The sequence below is a fragment of the Schistocerca nitens genome, chromosome 2, assembly GCF_023898315.1.
Source record: "Schistocerca nitens isolate TAMUIC-IGC-003100 chromosome 2, iqSchNite1.1, whole genome shotgun sequence".
Classification (NCBI taxonomy): Eukaryota; Metazoa; Arthropoda; class Insecta; order Orthoptera; family Acrididae; genus Schistocerca; species Schistocerca nitens.
Window position 1 is genome coordinate 879,256,443 of NC_064615.1, and position 20,020 is coordinate 879,276,462.

Below are 20,020 nucleotides of genomic sequence, written 5' to 3' on the forward strand. Positions count from 1 at the left end.
GAGCGGCCAGACTCTGAGAATGAGTAAAGGGATGGCGATGGTTTTACAGCAATCGATGATGTGGTGCACCTCAGTTGTGGTGACCGAATGTGCTGCCATTTTCCGAGCGTGCCAACGTTCTTACCTAGCCTAATGTTTAGTTTGAGAGTTTCAGGGCGTTTCTTACGCAAAGTTTGCAGTTTGAAAGGCGTTCTTGCGTCGTCCCTAGATGTAGTTACTAGACGCAGATCCTGTTGGCAGAATAAAGCTATGTCTGCTCTGCCTTGTTGTCAAGGTGCTGAGTCAGTGGTTGCAGGCTATCTTTGTCCCATAGCCAGCAATGAGCTCCCTGTCAGTTCAGTTCTTTCGAATTTTGACTCTGATTACGCCCTCGTTGCGTACTCGACAGGCGTGCACCACTTAGCGTCGTCCGAGTCGGTTTCAACAAAATTTTATTCCTCCATTACTATTCTGTTGTGCAAAAATATGTTGGCTTATATTTTTCGCTGGCTTCTCATGGCATCTGAGGAGGAAATTTGAAAGCAAAACACTATTACCGATTGGAATCGTATGACTTGAAGAAAGGATAGTATTTCCACTTCGGTTATTAGTAACTTTGGAAATTTACATAATTAACTGTTTCGCTTTACAGTAGCTACGACATCTAAAATAGTTACTGACGGCTGCAGTGACATGTATGGAAGAAAATGCTGAGAATATGATCAACGAAATGAGAAATATTCATACAATCCTTCACACAGACTATTTGATAAAATGTTGTGTTTAGCTTATTATATGGCAGATAGCGTGATAGCCGAGAAAGGCTTTTCATTTATTCGATTATTATATCACAAATCTCTAAAAGAAGACTGATGTATCAGCCATGTAATTACAATTACTATGAAATGTGAACAACGACAATGCTCAGAGCATTTGTATATTCATAAATTTAATCAGGTTAATAGATACAGCCGGCCGCGGTGGCTGTGCGGTTCTAGGCGCTTCAGTCCGGAACCGCGGGACTGCTACGGTCGCAGGTTCGAATCCTGCCTCGGGCATGGATGTGTGTGATGTCCTTGGGTTGGTTAGGTTTAAGTAGCTCTAAGGTCTAGGGGACTGATGACCTAAGATGTTAAGTCCCATAGTGCTCAGAGCCATTTAATAGATACAGATTCACACTTGCCAGTATCTCCCTGTGCTTCGCAACTGCTTCATTAGTGTAAACAAGCTTCAGTCGCTCTGTAGAACTTCATTTACTCCACTACCGTTTCAGCCTTTCTATGAAGCCAGTTTCAAGTGTTTGAAACGGCTTACTAGAAAGGCCTCAACCATTCGTGGAGTAAATAATGTTCTACAGAGCGACTGGAGCTCGTTTACCTTAATCAAATATTCACAACTGTTTAGTTTGGAAGAAATTTACACTGTTCCTTTTTAATAAAAATAAATGCAGAATTATATTCATTCACTCTTTCCCCGCAAGATGTAAGTACCTAATGAAATCATCATCGTTCTCGAGTCCACAATTCGACCTTTGACTGCTTTGGCAATTTTCCAGTCAGATTTCTTTCCTTCGGCGTTTGTGCTGCTGATCTCTTGGATAATTTCACACTACCCTATCGATCATGCATCTGATGTCAACAACAATAGTTGTTCGTGCTGGAAACGGAAGAAGAATGATATTTGCTGCTAGAGATGAAGTGGTGAGGATGCGAACTTGCTTCAGTGGTTCCCTGAAAGACCCTTGCCGGCGGGGCTGACCGAGCGGTTCGAGGCGCTCAGTCCGGAACCGCGCGACTGCTACGGTCGCAGGCTCGAATCCTGCCTCGGGCATGGATGTGTGTGACGTCCTTAGGTTAGTTCGGTTTAAGTAGTTCTAAGTTCTACGGGACTGATGACCTCAGATGTTAAGTCCCATAGTGCTCAGAGCCATTTGAGCCATTTTTGAACTTAAAACTCCATAACATTAATTTGTTTTAAATGCCAAAGGCCTTGCTTGAAACAGTTCTTTAATTTAGGCTGAAGGCCTTAAGAGCAAACAACTCAAACTCAAAATCGGCTGAAAGCCCAAGACTTAAAATTCAACAACATTAAAATTTTTAAAATGCCAAAGGCCTTACGTGACACAGTCCTTTAAACTAGGCTTAAGAGCAAACAACTCTAATTTTAAAAAATCGGCTAGAATCCATACAAGTATAAACAACAAGAACAATTTTTTTAAAAAGTAGGGCAGTACATCCAGTGGGGTTCAGATGTTCGAGGGTCGGCCTGGAATTCAAACACTAACGTTCGCTTAGCTGAAACAGGCAGTGGGCCCAACCATTCTCAATCCGACGGCAACCCAACCGGCAGACAGTCAACGGACCAATGATCAAGATCAGTTCCGCTCCACACTTGCACCAAAACTCAAACGATGTTAACAGCAGGGACTGCCGAACAACAGCAAGAACGGGTCACAGACAACCTGTAAGTGGTGGCCGACCCAAATACACGTCGTCTAATCAGACGACCGACCAAACGGCCAAGCAAGGTTGTTGCCACTGAAACGTGTGTGTCGGCAATCGTCGGGCGAGTGATACGTATCCTGTCCTTCCTCGCTACTCCACGCCTGCCGACCAATTCAGAGCCAGTACGCCGACAACATTTAAATTAACTTATCAGTCACAATCACATAAACTACACACAGTTTCACGAACACTTGCGCGACCAACTAGACGATGCTAACGGCAGTGACTGAGCAATAACGAGGACGAATCACGAGTCGGCACACACAGCCATAAGCGATCGCCGACCAAATGCTCGTCGTCCGACAAGACGACCGACCGACGATCAAACAAGGTCGTCCCCACTCAAAACATGTGTGTCGGCAATCATCGGCGAGTGAAGGCTATCCGCGACTCGCTGGCGCTGCGTTCCCCACTGGTGCTACGACGCGAATGCGCCAACCGACCAGTTGCTACATATCAGCACGGAGACAGCACTAAAATAACTGGGCAGTCGACATCACAGGCTACACACAATTTCACAAACACTTGGACAAAGAACGCGACCAATGCTAAAAGCATTGACTGTGCAATCACAAGGACGAACCACGCGTTGAGACACACACCGCCAACCCATAAGCGATCGGTGAGCAAATACACATCGTCCGGTAAGAGGACCTACCGACGATCAACCAAGACCGTCCCCACTCAATCCATGTGTGCCGACAACGGTCGGGCGAGTCATGGCTATCCGAACCTCCCTGGCGCGTCCCAACAGTCCGACTGCCAGGTCCGAACCCCACTACTGGCGCGTTCCAACTGACTTCATTGCCCGGTCCCAACTGCACTGCCGGCGCGTTCCATCTCGTTGGACGACACACGACGACCAGGAAGTAACAGCAGTCCAGCAAAGATAATACGGCAAGGCCTATATCGTTAAGCGCTGCTGCTGCCGCACATGGGCAGGCAAGGCAGCAACTCAGTGATACCAGTAATTGAAAATTAACATAATGAGGTGGCAGCACGGTAAAAACAGGGTGTTAAATAAGAGATGGCATGAACACGAGTCACGCACGGCTCATAAGGGTCTTCAAATTTAAAACTATCTCTCGAACGACACTAATTGTGAAGGACACAGCACCATTTATCAGCGCTAACAGTAAAGTTCAGCCTAACATCGACAGGTACTTTGAAATAGTCTCCATTTGTTCCTTAGATTTCCAGAAGCGCGCTCCACGTATGTCTGGGCACGACTTATATGATAGTTAACGATCCAGTTTCACGACAAAAATAGAGTAGATTAGGTGGTATTGAAAGCCTCATTGCATAATCTTTGCTTTTGATGGGTGAACGCAGTTTCGATGTTAACTTATCAATCTGCTGTACACTCATTCGAAAATTACTAATGTACTACTTCTGTCTTCTCTTAAATTGTCCGCAGTTCATGGTCTTGCGGTAGCGTTCTCGCTTCCCGCGCACTGGGTCCCTGGTTCGATCCCCGGCGGGTCAGGGTTTTTTCTTGCCTTGAGATGACCGGGTGTTGTGTCGTCTTCATCATCACCATTCATCGCCATTACGGTCGCAGGAAGGCAATGGTAAACCATCTCCGCTAGAACCTTGCCTAGTACGTCGGTGCGGGTCTCCTGCATCGTCCCCTACGCTCCTCGGCGTATGGGACCTCATCATTATATCTTAAATCTCTAAATAGTGACGCGAATGCTCTTTTCAGTATCCGTGAACTAACCAGTGACTGAGTCCAAAACCTGATGTTGCGTTTCTTTATGTATTGATAAAGTAAATAAGCAACCTCTTCCTGATTTCTTCTGCCTACGTTCATACTGGCTGGCTTATAATGTAATACAGCCACGCCTTTATCGCTGCCATGTCGCCGTACGTGCACTGAAAAGATTTCTGACTGCTGGACCTCACAGCGAGCACGTGCGACTGTTACTCGCTCGTGTGTATAGAGTTGAACACGAGCGAGCAACAAACGAATGCTGTTCATAATTCTGATTTGCAGCTCCCTGTATTGGCCGTGTTTGCAGTTCAATTTGTTGGATGTGAGGTCTGCCAGTTATGCTAAACACCGTTTTTCCTCAGTACACAAACCTGTTTCGGCACTACTGTGCCATCAACAGTGGGTTTTGGTTTTTATTTATTCTTTACATTTGGTGTGCATGAATTTTTTGGGTCACTTGTGTGTTAATTACTACAGGTAGCTTGTCATGTTTTCGTGTGGCAAGCACTTCCATTCTCCGCATCAAGCTGACGAGTTGTGATGCACACGCAGCTATAACAAGTGTTTTCCACAAATAACGTAGTAAAACACTTTTCACCTCATCAGAACACAGTGTCACTTTTCACCTCACCAAAACACAGTGTCACTCTGTTTTGGTGAGGTGAAAAGTGTTTTACTACGTTATTTGTAGAAAATACTTGTTATAGTTACGTGTGCATCACAACACGTCAGCATGATGTGGAGAATGGGAGTGCTTGCCACACGAAAACATGACAAGGCACCTATAGTTAATAACACACAAGTGGCCCAAAAAAATCATGCACACCAAATGTAAAGAATAAATAAAAACGAAAACCCACTGATGGTGGCACAGTGGTGCCGAAACATGTTTGGGTACTGAGGAAAAACGGTGTTTTGCATAACTGGCGGACCTCAAATCCAACGAATGCTGTTAGCTCGCGCTCCCCTACCGTTTGCGCCTGACAGATTTCTCGTTTGCTGATGTTCGTTGGCATTTGTTCGCCCAAGTGTAGACCATACTTGAGATAACGCGTGCGTTCTGTGCGGGTTGAGGCAGCTCCGCTTCTACACTTGCTCCTGTCGAAATGTCAGCCCTGCAGGGTGCAGACATCGGCTGCTTCCATCGCACGTTGCGTCGTGTGTCCGCAGGATGACGAACGGGTGCATGCCGCTGCCGGCGTCCGGGCTGAGAGTGTTGGACAGCGAGGGCGGCGGTCCCGAGTTCGTGCGCGTCTCGTGCCCCGGCGAGCGCTGGCAGGACCTGCACGCCTTCGTGCCCCTCACCAGGCCCGCCTACAACTGCTCCGCTGCTGACGGTCAGTTCCACACTGTGGCACTCAAAGCTTCCACTAACAGACCTCTTCTTAGGGGAAGAGATTAATGTATGCTTATTTTAATTAATGTCGTAGTCCGCGTGAGAATGTAGAAAAAAATTCCCCGCCATTTCGTTTTCAAACGTGGGGAGGGATGGGAGGTACGGGATGACTCGTAAGTACCGGGTGATCAAAAAGTCAATATAAATTTGAAAACTGAATAAATCACGGAATAATGTAGATAGACAGGTACCAATTGACACACATGCTTGGAATCACATGGGGTTTTATTAGAACCAAAAAAATACAAAAGTTCAAAAAATGTCCGACAGATGGCGCTTCATCTCATCAGAATCAATAATTAGCATAACAAAGTAAGACAAAGCAAAGATGATGTTCTTCACAGGAAATTCTCAATATGTCCACCATCATTCCTCAACAATAGCTGTAGTCTTGGAATAATGTTGTGAACAGCACTGTAAAGCATGTCCGGAGTTATGGTGAGGCATTGGCGTCGGATGTTATCTTTCAGCATCCCTAGAGATGTCGGTCGATCACGATACACTTGCTACTTCAGGTAACCCCAAAGCCAATAATCGCACGGACTGAGGTCTGGGGACCTGGGAGGCCAAGCATGACGAAAGTGGCAGCTGAGCAGTCATCACCAAACGACGCGCGCAAGAGATCTTTCACGCGTCTAGCAATATTGGGTGGTTCTAATAAAACCCCACGTCATTCCAATCATGTGTTTCAATTTTTACCTCTCTATCTACATTATTCCGTGTTTTATTAAGCTTTCAAATTTATACTGACTTTTTGATCACCCGGTACCTCCGGGTTTTCAGAGGGCGACTGCACAAAAACTAAAAGATATAGAGAAAACAGATATTCATCAGTGGATAAATTACCTCTCCAAACTTTTTATCTGTCATTACAGGTGCCCAGTATCGACAAGTGCGTGCAGCTCATTGACATCAGGGAAGGCGCGACAGCAGCCTGCTTTGCAAATCTGTTCGTTGGGTTGCCTACTGTACAGGAGCGAACTAATTCGATGCGAGAGTAGGGAGCGGATGATTTGTGTACACGTTGTGCACGCCTGCACCCCAGTGCTAACTCGCCACTTCTTAAGTAATATAACCCAGTACGTTGCCCTCGACGGCGAGTGTTCATTAGAGACAAAGGTGTCATCAGGAGTGCCCCAGGGAAGCGTGATAGAACCGCTATTATTTTCTGTATACGTAGATTATCCGGCGGACAGGGTGGGCAGCAATCTGCCGTTGTTTGCTGAGGATGCTGTGGTGTGGGGGAAGGTGTCAAAGGTGTGATGAATAGCGGCACGCTCTAAATGTAGAACACCGTAAGTTAATGTGCATGAGTAGGAAAAATAAACCCGTAATGTTCGGATACAGCATTAGAAGTGTCCTGTTTGACACATCACGTCATTTAAATATGTGGGCGCAACGTTCCAAAGCGACATGAAATGGAACGAGGATGTGAGGATTGTGGTAGGGAAGGCGAACGGTCGACTTCGGTTTATTGGGAGAATTTTGGGAAAGTGTGGTTCATCTGCAGAGGTGTAAGCATACAGGAAGTTAGTTCGAGCTGCTCTTGAGTACCGCTCGAGTACTCTGGATCCGTGGGAACTCAGAGGTGGGCTGCTATTGAGAAAATTACAACACCGGTATTTGGAGCTGACTGCAGACCTACTCTACTGCCGCCAACATACATTTCGCGTATGGGCCAGAAATAAAAGATACCAGACGTTAGGGTTCATACGGGGGTATACAGACAATTGTTTTTCTCTTGCTCCATTTGCTTATGGAAAAGGAAAGGGAAGGATTAGTATTGATACATGGAATCCTCCACCACTAGCTGCAGATGTAGGTATATTATAAACTGAAATTTGGACACATGGCCTGTGGACATGTATGTTTATCTGCATGTCTTCTAATTTTCGCGCAGTCGTTTTACGAAACTCCAGAGGTGTTTACGAATAACTTTTTGTGTCTCCCTCTGGTATTTTGACTTGGAACTTATATGTCCCAGCGGTAATGACATGAATGATCATCCTGTATTTTTGTGTATGATATATATTTCCAGAAAAGAACTTGGATCAGATTTATTATTATAATTCTTGAGAAGCTCTTTATCATTACGTTCAAATTCAAGTGTCGCGTGTGATAGTCCCTCCTACTTTTGATACTGTGTGTCACATGTGAGAGTCACATAGGTACTCCTACTTTTGATACCTCGTGAATCAGTTATTGCCAAAGGCAATTTGACATATAGTACTTAAGGTCCTTGTTTTAGTTGCCTTCTTTCTCTTGCCGCCTCCTGCGCATCTTCTTCTTGTTTCAACATCAGTAGCTAGATGTTTCCCAACGTTCACCAAAAATTTTTACACAGCACTTCAGCTATTGCAACTCTTTTTCTTTTGACAATTACGTCTTTCTTTCTCAATGCAATCATTTAATCTTCAAGTAGGATAAAAAATCAATCACTGGCGAACAGCGGATTAATAATGAAAATCGAAGACAGCACAACGTACATGTGCAATCCAGGTGCAGTTTGTAGTTTTAAGAGTTCTGCAAACAATTAGCAGCCATCCTTTCGCCAGCGAGACTTTGATACGTAGCAATAAGCAGCAGCAAATTTCCACTGGACCCCCTTAACTGGTTAGGAATTCCAAGTAATGTACAGCCTGCGATCTTCTCCAGTACTACCGAAACTGCTGATGATCAACTCGGACCCCAGGAGGAGCAGGCGGTGACAAGCCAGACAACATTTCATGAAACAGAATCGCTGCGAGGCTGCGCGTTCTTATGTCTATCCCAGCTCTGTCTGTAGGCTCCTGCGGCGGGGAAACGGCGGCGAACGACTCGGTGAATGTGCTGATGCTGGGCCTGGACGCCGTCTCGAGACTCAACTTCCACCGCCAGATGCCTCTGACTGCCGACATGCTGCGGGAACTCGACGCCATCGAGATGCTGGGCTATAACAAGGTAAGCCGAGCCAACTGACCTGCCCCGCAACCTAACTACGCGATCTTCCAACGGTATTGTGATAGCGCAGCGATAAAACACCACACTACTATCTTTGACTCTATTCGCGTCTCTGTGTTTCGTCGCATTCTCGTAAGCCTGTTCTCCTCAGAACACGACACCATGCTTTCCCGCCATCTTTCTACATCCGCTTACCTTTCTCCACGAGCATCCTTTACCATCAAATCAAATTCTCACCTCTCCTCACTCGTATGAACACCTGCGAATAACCTACACTATATGTAAACATGACTACGAAAATCCTGTTTTCTCTCTTCTCCTTTCCAATCCCAGTGTGCTGCCGCGCTTCTACCTACACATCCCACCAACCCTTCATGTCCACGTCCTCCACATCCTCTCTCAAGGAAATTTCAGTTTTCTTCCTCTCCTGGACCATGAACTCGGCCTATCAACTGTAAACTATCCTCCCCTATCCATCTCCCCCTTCCCCAAGGATTTCCTCCTCCTCCTCCTCCTCCTCCTCTTCCTCCTCCTCTTCCTCTACACCTCATCCATTTCCCCTTCCCCGCCGTCCCTACCCTCTTTTACTCTCCAATCTGTGGCGTCTTATACCAGTTGCCCCTCTCTACTAGTCCCCCACAGCCACTCCTGTCTTCGTCGCCACATATTCCCAGTTCACCATCCTCACCACCATCACTCCCTTACCTCCCTCCATATCCATCCGTCGTTTCGTCTACAATCAACCGTCCCAGCGCAGGTCCTTTTTCCAGCTATAGTGAAAGTGCATGGTGCTCCATTTTTAATGGCCTACACCTCTTCTGTGGTGTTCAATGTTTTTTCCAGTGATTTTTCAATTGTTTTCGTGTTCAAGTGTTTCTAAAGTGTTTTTAACTCTGCTGTCTGTCCACATTTTTATCGTTGTTCTTAAAATGATTGATCAAGACAGCATTTTATTATTTACTGAGTGATGAAAAAGTCAGTACAAATTTGAAAACTTAATAAACCACGGACTAAAGTAGATAGAGAGGTAAAAATTGACACACATGCTTGGAATGACATGGGGTTTTATTAGAAACAAAAAAAAAAAGTTCACAAGATATCCGACGAATGGCGCTGGACAGCAAAACGACTGTGACTGCGCATGACAATCGTGTATAAAAGGAGCTGTAATGAGAGAATCAGATGCGCCAGCAGTCGCAGCATGTTGACGTTACCTGAAAAGGCGCTTTTAGTGAAGCTGTATTATCAGAATGGGGAATATGCAAGTTCAGCGTTACGATCCTATCGCCAAAGGAAGAGGATTCGAATGGGTAAAGGTCCGTTGACAAATGCAGCTGTGGCGAGAATGATTTCGAAGTTCGAAGCCACGGTTGTTTAGACGATAGACCCCGTTGTGGGCGACAGAGCACAAGGCGTAATGCTACTGCGACAATTCAGGAAGAAATGGAGACTGTAGCGGGTTCGTCTATGCACGGGGAAGTCAGCGCTCGTGCAGTCACACGACGCACCGTCATTCCATACACTACTGTTTGGTTGGCACTGAGGCGTACCCTCCGATGCTATCCGTACAAAATCCATCGGCATCATGAACTGTTACCTGGCGATTTAGTGAAGCGGAGGCCATTTGCGGTGTGAGCGTTTCAAGAGATGGCGGAAGATGACGATTGGTTGAGTAACGTGTTGCGGACCGACGAAGCTCATTTCACGCTCCGAGGGTCTGTCAACGCCCACAACTGCAGAATTTGGGCTACCGTAAATCCTAGAACTGTCGTGGAAACTCCATTGCATGACGAGAAAGTCACGGAATGGGTTGGATTTACCACATCTACTTTTTTCTTCGAGGAAATTCGTGATTCTGGTTTTCTAACTGCTACCGTGACGGGTGAGAGGTACGCCGATACGTTACAGAATCGCATCATCCCCAGCCTGGCTGGTAAACACCTGCTGGAACGTACGATGTTTATGCAGGACAGCGCTCCACCCCATATTGCTAGACGCGTGAAATATCTCTTGCGCGCGTCGTTTGGTGATGATCGTGTTCTCAGCCGCCACTTTCGTCATGCTTGGCCTCACAGGTCCCCAGACCTCGGTCCCTGCGATTATTGGCTTTGGGGTTACCTGAAGTCGCAAGTGTATCGTGATCGACCGACATCTCTAGGGATGCTGAAAGACAACATCCGACGCCAATGCCTCACCATAACTCCGGACATGCTTTACAGTGCTGTACACAACATTATTCCTCGACTACAGATATTGTTGAGAAATGATGGTGGACATATTGAGGATTTCCTGTAAATAACATCATCTTTGCTTTGTTTTACTTTGTCATGCTAATTATTGCTATTTTGATCAGATGAAGCTCCATCCGTCGGACATTTTTTGAACTTTTGTATTTTTTCGGTTCTAATAAAACCCCATGTGATTCCAAGCATGTGTGTCAATTTTTACCTCTCTATCTACATTATTCCGTGATTTATTCAGTTTTCAAATTTATACTGACTTGTTGATCACCAGGTATATTAACGTTTCAGTCCCTACCCACTTGTGTGCAACGCACAGAACGTTGATACAACGATGCGAAACTGCCATAAATGGAATTTTTTACTCGTATGTTTACACTCGCGCGCCATATTTACGTCTTCGCCCTTGGCAAACCATCAGCGACCTATTCAGCAGTTCGCCGGCCGCGGTGGTCTAGCGGTTCTAGGCGCGCAGTCCGGAACCGCGCGACTGCTACGATCGCAGGTTCGAATCCTGCCTCGGGCATGGATGTGTGTGATGTCCTTAGGTTAGTTAGGTTTAAGTAGTTCTAAGTTCTAGGGGACTGATGACCACAGATGTTAAGTCCCATAGTGCTCAGAACCATTTGAACCATTATTCAGCTGTTTGTCGTTCTGTCGTATGTTCGTATTCAGCACCAAGGCTCGTCACCCGTGATGATCTTTTCCAGAAAATAATTGTCTGCGTTTTCTGTTTCAATTAAGTGGCGGTAGACGTCCACGTGTCGTCAGTTTTTGTTCGGGAGTCCAGGTTTACGGGACAAACTTTGCAGTCACTTTAGCTTTCTTAAAAGCATGCTAGAGAAACTCTTAAAACACTTGATTTAGAGATGTTTGATGCTTCATTGCGATTTGCGACAACAACGTTGGCACATTACTGTCGCACGTTCGCTGCTTCACGCTGCCTGGTCACAACTGACGGCTCTAAAGCACGACTGTTATTTACAGTTGTTAGTTCAAGCTGGCGTTGTAGTTACTGCGTTGATGTCGCTTGTACGCGAAGAGTAAAATCAGTCTCGGAACTTTTTGTACAGACGACATGTGTCACCAGTATTGTAATCGAAGAGTGGTGGGTCTTCCCGGCAATTTGTGCGCGAAACGTTACGTTTATTTACATAAACTTCAAGTCCCTGCATCAAACTTTAATCCTCTTCAGGACATTCTGCACTTTGCTACAGCTTTGCGTCCTCCCGGTATTCATCATCATCATCATCATCATCATCCGCAAACAGCTTCACTGATCTTCCGACGTTATCCACCGGATCTCGTACATACTGATCACAGCCGGATCTACAGTACTCTCTAGGGATGCTCATAATATTTACCCGACTTATAACGAGATACTGAGTGCCATTTTGTTACGAAGTCTTGAATCCGTTGACGCAGATAGTCCGATATTTTATTAACTCATATTTGGTTTACTAAGCGACGTTGCGGAACTATGCTGAATGTTTTCTGGTAGTCAAGGAATATGGCATCAAATTGAATGCTATTAGCATAAAAGACGTTCCTTAAGTCTCCAAGAGACTGACGCCAGCGATGTAGTCCTACAATTGCGAACACCTGTTGACGATCTCTTCTTGAAAACAGCAATTACCGGCGCCTTTTGCCGAGGAGAAAACGTCGCTCAAAGGAGAGCGAGATTTTTCTCATAATATGAATAGAATCAGACACATATATCATTGCGTCCAATGGCCTTTGTTCCACTGAGTTACTTAAATTAATTTTCAAACCCACGATCACATTTCTCAATATCTACAATATGTTGGCGTTCGTTGGCTTATTGAAAGTAGGACCCACATTACGATCGTCTCCAGTGAAACAATTTCGGAAGACAGAATTCGGTTTTTACCAGCAAGGAGTCTCAAAACGTCGATCATGTGAAATACAGCTTGCCCTTTTCTCATATGACTTCCTGAAATCCACGAATCAGGTCCTGTAGATGCAGAAGAGTGGAAGTGTCAGTCGTTCTAAGAGCAATTTTTTCACAAAACGCGTTTTCAGTGCTGTGTTCTCGGTACTCTGTTTCATATCTCTTTCCTTGTTCCAACTGCAACCCGTGGGGAAAACGTTTCAGACAATTATTATATGGCGCACGGTCTTTGAGCAAATCAGTGTTTCCTTCTGGAGTTCAAAGTGCCACACGTCAGCGTCCTCTCTATTACATTCAGGCTCATTAATTAAGGATAATGTTGATACATGGTGAAACAACGCTCTGGTGGGCGGTTTGCGGGTTTAAATCACCTCGGGGTATGATCATGCGGTGCATTTGATCTGCGGTCGTCGAACGGTGGCGCTGGCAGCAGTCCACATACGCAGAGGTGTGTTGGTGCATGTCAGAGTACTATGCAGTGAGTAAGTGTGCAGAAGTTTTGAGACGTGCTAATGGTGACTGTGTGTTGAAAATGCCTCAAAGAACACATACTGATGACGTTATCAGCGGTAGAATACTAGGGTGATTAGAGGCTGGTGAAACACAGCAGGTCGTAGCACGGGCCCTCCGCGTGCCACAAAGTGTGATCTCAAGATTATGGCAACGATTCCAGCAGACAGGAAACATGTCCAGGCGCTACAGTACGGGACGTCCACAGCGTACAACACCACAAGAAGACCGATATCTCACCATCAGTGACCGCAGACGGCCACGGAGTACTGCAGGTAGCCTTGCTCGGGACCTTACCGCAGCCACTGGAACAGTTGTCTCCAAACACACAACCTACAGGCGACTGAACAGACATGATTTATTCGCCCGAAGACCTGCGAGTTGCATTCCACTGAACCGTGGTCATAGGAGAGCCCGTAAAGTCTTGTGTCAAGAACACAGTACATGGTCATTTGAACAGTGGTCCTAGATTATGTTCACGGACGAGTCCAGGTATAGTCTGAACAGTGATCCTCGCCGGGTTTCCATTTGGCGTGAACCAGGACCCAGATACCACCCCCTAATGTCCTTGAAAGGGACCTGTACGGAGGTCGTGATTTGATGGTGTGGTGTGGGATTATGATTAGTGCACGTACACCCCTGCATGTCTTTGCCAGAGGAACATGTCAGATGTACCGGGACACCATTTTGCACCAGTATGTCCGACTTTTCAGGGATGCAGTGGGTCCCACCTACCTCCTGATGTATGGCAACGCACGGCCCCACCGAGCTGCCATCGTGGAGGAGTACCTTGAAACAGAAGATATCAGGCGAATGGAGGGCCTGCCTGTTCTCCAGACCTAAACCCCATCGAGCACGTGCTCTCGGTTGGCGTATCGCTGCACGTCTTCAAACCCCTAGGACACTTCCGGATCTCCGACAGGCACTGATGCAAGAATGCGAGGCTATACCCCAGCAGCTGCTCGAACACCTGATCTAGAGTATGCCAACCCGTTGTGCGGCCTGTGTACGCGTGCGTGGTGATTATATCCCATATTGATGTCGGGGTACATGCGTAGGAAACAGTGGCGTTTTGTAGCACATGTGTTTCGGGACGGTTTTCTCAACTTATCACCAATAACGTGGACTTACAGATCTGTGTCGTGTGTGTTCCCTACGTGACTACGCTATTAGTGCCTGTTTTGCGTAGTGCCACGTTGTGTGGCACCACATTCTGCAATTATCCTTAATTTAAGTGCATGAGTGTAGTTGACGCACAGTCTGTGTGGTAAGCAGAGGCATGTAACTCTTTGTTGGCACCAGCAAAACATCTTTGTAATGAAACGAAGTAATTTCGGTTTTGAAAATAGTACAAGAAGTTGAAAAATATTTTGAATGCTACATCTATGAACGCTTCCATGTAATTCCAACGTAAACAACTAACGTGCTCAGTTTTAAAGATGCTCCTGGAACATTGTTGTTAATGCAGGCATGTGAGATATACAAATGCAATATGATCAAAATGTCTCACACTCATTCATCTCAGATAGCTATTAAAAGTCTTAATCTGAAACAGAAGAATAGAAAACTGTCAATGTCTTCAAAAGAGGAAAGACCGTGGCTAATGGAATTCCATGCCATACTTCCTCTGAAGATCGGTCATATTCATGAGTTGCAAACCATAAAGATCTACTTACGATGTTGCCATTTACTCCCCAATAACACAGGAAGCTCTCCAGTAGACGTCGCAACATATGATCACAACAATGATATTGTATAAGAAACTGAAAATACTGAGAGATTTTATCTTGGATTTAATTTTATTCCCTTACAAAAACTTTTAAAAAATATAAGAAATGGTTTTAATGACTACAGTTCTACTAGCCAGACATTACTGCTGCATTATTTTACTTGTATTATCACAAATAAAACGTAGTGCCTCAGTATTAAAGATGCTTGTTGGCCCTTAGAACGAGTCAGTTTCCTGGTATGGCATCTAGACCGTTCTTCATTAATTATTGTTCAAAAAAATGCTCAAATGTGTGTGAAAATCTTATAGGACTTAACTATTAACGGTCATCAGTCCCTAAGCTTACACACTACTTAACCTAAATTATCCTAAGGACAAACACACACACACACACACACACACACACACACACACACACACACACACACACACACATGCCCAAGGGAGGACTCGAACCTCCGGCGGGACCAGCCGCACAGTCCATGACTGCAGCGCCTCAGACCGCTCGGCTAATCCCGCGCGGCTCATAAATTATTTATTTTCTGATTTGTCTTATTATTTTTTGCAGTGAAGAAGCGAACAGCATAATTCAGTGGAATTAGAATACCTTCTGAATTTTTGGATGCAAATAAGTTACGTAGAAAAAGAGATACATTGTTTTTTGATTCTCTTACAAAAGTCAGATTTGGGACTTAAAAATTTCCGCACTGCGTTTCTTGACTTCCAAAAATCGTTTGAGTCAGTACCACACTTACGCTTATTGTTCAAAGTACAATCATGTGGATTATCAAGCGAAATTTGTGACTTTATTTAGATGATGATGATGATGTCGTGTGACGAGGGCCTCCCGTCGGGTAGACCGTTCGCCTGGTGCAAGTCTTTCGATTTGACGCCATTTCAGCGACTTACGCGTCGATGGGGATGAAATGAGGATGATTAGGACAACACAACACCCAGTCCCTGAGCGGAGAAAATCTCCCACCCAGCTGGGAATCGAACCCGGGCCCTTAGGATTGACATTCCGTCGCGCTGACCACTCAGTTACGGGGGGCGGACTTTATTTAGAATTTCTTGGACGCAGTATGTTACCATGGGTGGATAGTAACTCAAATTGAGTTCAATTCCAAGTCGGGTCGGAGATTTGTTGCGTTATCCTTATGTCCGTATCGTCAAAAGTGACATTTCACAATTGAGATGGCTGTAGGGGCACATCCCGAAAGCCAAAAACTTAAAAATCTTCAGTTGTACTCAAGGGTAGCGTGTTGAGACCATTGCTGTTCATACTATATATTAATGACGTTGCAGACAATAGCAACAGTAACCTCAGACTCTTCCCAGACGCAGCAGATACCTATAATGAAGTATTATATGGAAAAGCTGCATAAACGCTCATTCGGAGATTGTAAGATATCAGAAGGGTGCAAAGTTTACCAAATTTATTTAAATATTGAGAAATATACAATTGCGTACTTCATAAAGCGTAAAGCGTGGTGTCCTATAACGACAATATCAACAACTCACAGTTGGAATCCGTGCGTAGCATCGAGTACACATGAAAAATAGAGATCTTGGGAAATCAGTAGTTGCTTAGCATGGTCTCTCAGATAAACAGACCAGTATTCGGTAAAACCAAAATCTCGTTCCACTCCTCTACAAAGTGGAATTCTGTTACTATACAACCAGTTGTTGTTGTTGTTGTTATTGTGGTCTTCAGTCCAGAGACTGATTTGATGCAGCTCTCCATGCTACTCCATACTATGCAAGCTGCTTCATCTCCCAGTTGTCTACTTACTGCAACCTACATCCTTCTGAATCTTCTTAGTGTATTCATCTCTTGGTCTCCCGCTACGATTTTTACCCTCCACGCTGCCTCCAATGCTAAATTTGTGATCCCCTGATGCCTCAGAACATGTCCTACCAACCGGTCCCTTCTTCTTGTCAAGTTGTGCCACAAACTCCTCTTCTCCCCAATTCTATTCAATACCTTCTCATTAGTTACGTGATCTACCCATCTAATCTTCAGCATTCTTCTGTAGCACCACATTTCGAAAGCTTCTATTCTCTTCTTGTCCAAACTATTTATTGTCCATGTTTCACATCCATACATGGCTACACTCCATACAAATACTTTCAGAAGCGACTTCCTGACACTTAAATCTATACTCGATGTTAACAAATTTCTCTTCTTCAGAAACGCTTTCCTTGCCATTGCCAGACTACATTTTATATCCTCTCTACGTCGACCATCATCAGTTATTTTGCTCCTCAAATCGCAAAACTCCTTTACTACTTTAAGTGTCTCATTTCCTAATCTAATTCCCGCAGCATCACCCGACTTAATTCGACTACATTCCATTATCCTCGTTTTGCTTTTGTTGATGTTCATCTTAAATCTTCCTTTCAAAACACTGTCCTTTCCGTTCAACTGCTCTTCCAAGTCCTTTGCTGTCTCTGACAGAATTACAAAGTCATCGGCAAACCTCAAAGTTTTTATTTCTTCTCAATGGATTTTAATACCTACTCCAAATTTTTCTTTTATTTCCTTTACTGCTTGCTCGATATACAGGTTGAATAACATCGGGAAGAGGCTACAACCCTGTCTCACTCCCTTCCCAACCACTGCTTCCCTTTCATGGCCCTCGACTCTTATAACTGCCATCTGGTTTCTGTACAAATTGTAAATAGCCTTTCGCTCCCTGTATTTTACCCCTGCCACCGTCAGAATTTGAAAGAGAGTATTCCAGTCAACATTGTCGAAAGCTTTCTCTAAGTCTACAAATACTAGAAACGTAGGTTTGCCTTTCCTTAATCTTTCTTCTAAGATAAGTCGTAAGGTCAATATTGCCTCACGTGTTCCAATATTTCTACGGAATCCAAACTGATCTTCCCCGAGGTCGGCTTCTACCAGTTTTTCCATTCGTCTGTAAAGAATTCGCGTTAGTATTTTGCAGCTGTGACTTATTAAACTGATAGTTCGGCAATTTTCACATCTGTCAACACCTGCTTTCTTTGGGATTGGAATTATTATATTCTTCGTGAAGTCTGAGGGAATTTCGCCTGTCTCGTACATCTTGCTCACCAGATGGTAGAGTTTTGTCAGGACTGGCTCTCCCAAGGCCGTCGGTAGTTCTAATGTAATGTTGTCTACTCCTGGGCCTTGTTTCGACTTAAGTCTTTCAGTGCTCTGTCAAACTCTTTACGCAGTATCGTATCTCCCATTTCATCTTAATATACATCATCTTACATTTCTATAATATTGTCCTCAAGAACTTCGCCCTTGTATAGACCCTTTATATACTCGTTCCACCTTTTTGCTTTCCCTTCTCTGCTTAGAACTGGGTTCCCATCTGAGCTCTTGATATTCAAGCAACTGGCTCTCGTTTCTCCAAAGGTCTCTTTAATTATCCTTTAGGCAGTATCTATCTTGCCCCTAGTGAGATAAGCCTCTACATCCTTACATTTGTCCTCTAGCCATCCCTGCTTAGCCATTTTGCACCTCCTGTCTATCTCATTTTTGAGACGTTTGTGTTCCTTTTTGCCAGCTTCATTTACTGCAATTTTATATTTTCTCCTTTCATCAATTAAATTCAATATTTCTTCTGTTTACTAAGGATTTCTACTAGCCCTCGTCTTTTTACCTACTTGATCCTCTGCTGCCTTCACTACTTCATCCCTCAGAGCTACCCATTCTTCTTCTAATGTATTTCTTTCCCCCATTCTTGTCAATTGTTCCCTTATGCTCTCCCTAAAACTCTGTACAACCTCTAGTTTAGTCAGTTTATCCAGGTCCCATCTCCTTAAATTCCCACCTTTTCGCAGTTTCTTCAGTTTTAATCTACAGTTCATAACCAATAGATTGTGGTCAGAGTCCACATGTGCCCCTGGAAATGTCTTACAATTTAAAACCTGGTTCCTAATTCTCTTTGTTACCATTATATAATCTATCTGATACCTTCTAGTATCTCCAGGATTCTTTCATGTATACAACCTTCTTTTATGATTCTTGAACCAAGTGTTAGCTATGATTAAGTTATGCTCTGTGCAAAATTCTACCAGGCGGCTTCCTTTTTCATTTCTTACCCCCAATCCATATTCACCTACTACGTTTCCTTCTCTTCCTTTTCCTACTCTCGAATTCCACTCACCCATGACTATTAAATTTTCGTCTCCCTTCACTACCTGAATAATTTATTTTATCTCATCATACATTTCATCAATTTCTTCATCATCTGAAGAGCTAGTTGGCATATAAACTTGTTCTACTGTAGTAGGCGTGGGCTTCGTGTCTATCTTGGCCACAATAATGCGTTCACTGTTTGTAGTAGCTTACCAGCTTTTTTATTCATTATTAAACCTACTTCTGCATTACCCCTATTTGATTTTGTGTTTATAACCCTGTATTCACCTGACCAAAAGTTTTATTCTTGCCACCGAACTTCACTAATTTCCACTATATCTAACTTTAACCTATCCATTTCCCTTTTTAAATTTTCTAATCTACCTGCCCGATTAAGGGATCCGACATTCCTCGCTCCGATCCTTAGAACGGCAGTTTTCTTTCTCCTGATAACGACGTTCTCTTGAGTTGTCCCCGCCCGGAGATCCGAATGGAGGACTATTTTACCTCCGGAATATTTTACCCAAGAGGACGCGATCATCATTTAACCATACAGTAAAGCTGCATGCCCTCGGGTAAAATTACGGCTGTAGTTTCCCCTTGCTTTCAGCCGTTCGCAGTACCAGCACAGCAAGGCCGTTTTGGTTAGTGTTGCAAGGTCAGATCAGTCGATCATCCAGACTGTTGCCCCTGCAACTACTGAAAAGGCTGCTGCCCCTCTTCAGGAACCACACGTTTGTCTGGCCTCTCAACAGATACCCCTCTGTTGTAGTGCTGCGTGGAAACAAGCTCTCGGCGTTGAGGAAACACACGGGTGCTGAGCTGTTTACGTTCCTACTAATGAGCTGGTGCCACAAGCGCCGACATGGACTCAATATCTAACAATACGACGAAATGATGACGTATACTGGCCGATCGCAAGCCGTCTGTGAGCTATAAATGATCACTGCAACAACATAGACATCAGTCAGTAGTTCAT

At 44.6% G+C, this 20,020-nt stretch overlaps 2 protein-coding genes across 3 annotated transcripts in view; one reads left to right on the forward strand and one right to left on the reverse strand.

Moving 5' to 3' along the window:
- LOC126237173 (uncharacterized) overlaps positions 1 to 20,020 on the reverse strand; it is a 753,602-nt gene that overhangs the window by 511,261 nt on the left and 222,321 nt on the right. The gene's annotated exons all lie outside the window — the stretch shown is intronic.
- Positions 1 to 20,020, forward strand: part of LOC126235410 (uncharacterized) — a 334,748-nt gene that overhangs the window by 58,835 nt on the left and 255,893 nt on the right. The window contains exons 3-4 of the mRNA XM_049944132.1: positions 5,368 to 5,534; positions 8,379 to 8,533. Of these exons, the coding sequence (XP_049800089.1) occupies positions 5,368 to 5,534; positions 8,379 to 8,533 (322 nt within the window). The remainder of the gene's footprint in view (positions 1 to 5,367; positions 5,535 to 8,378; positions 8,534 to 20,020) is intronic.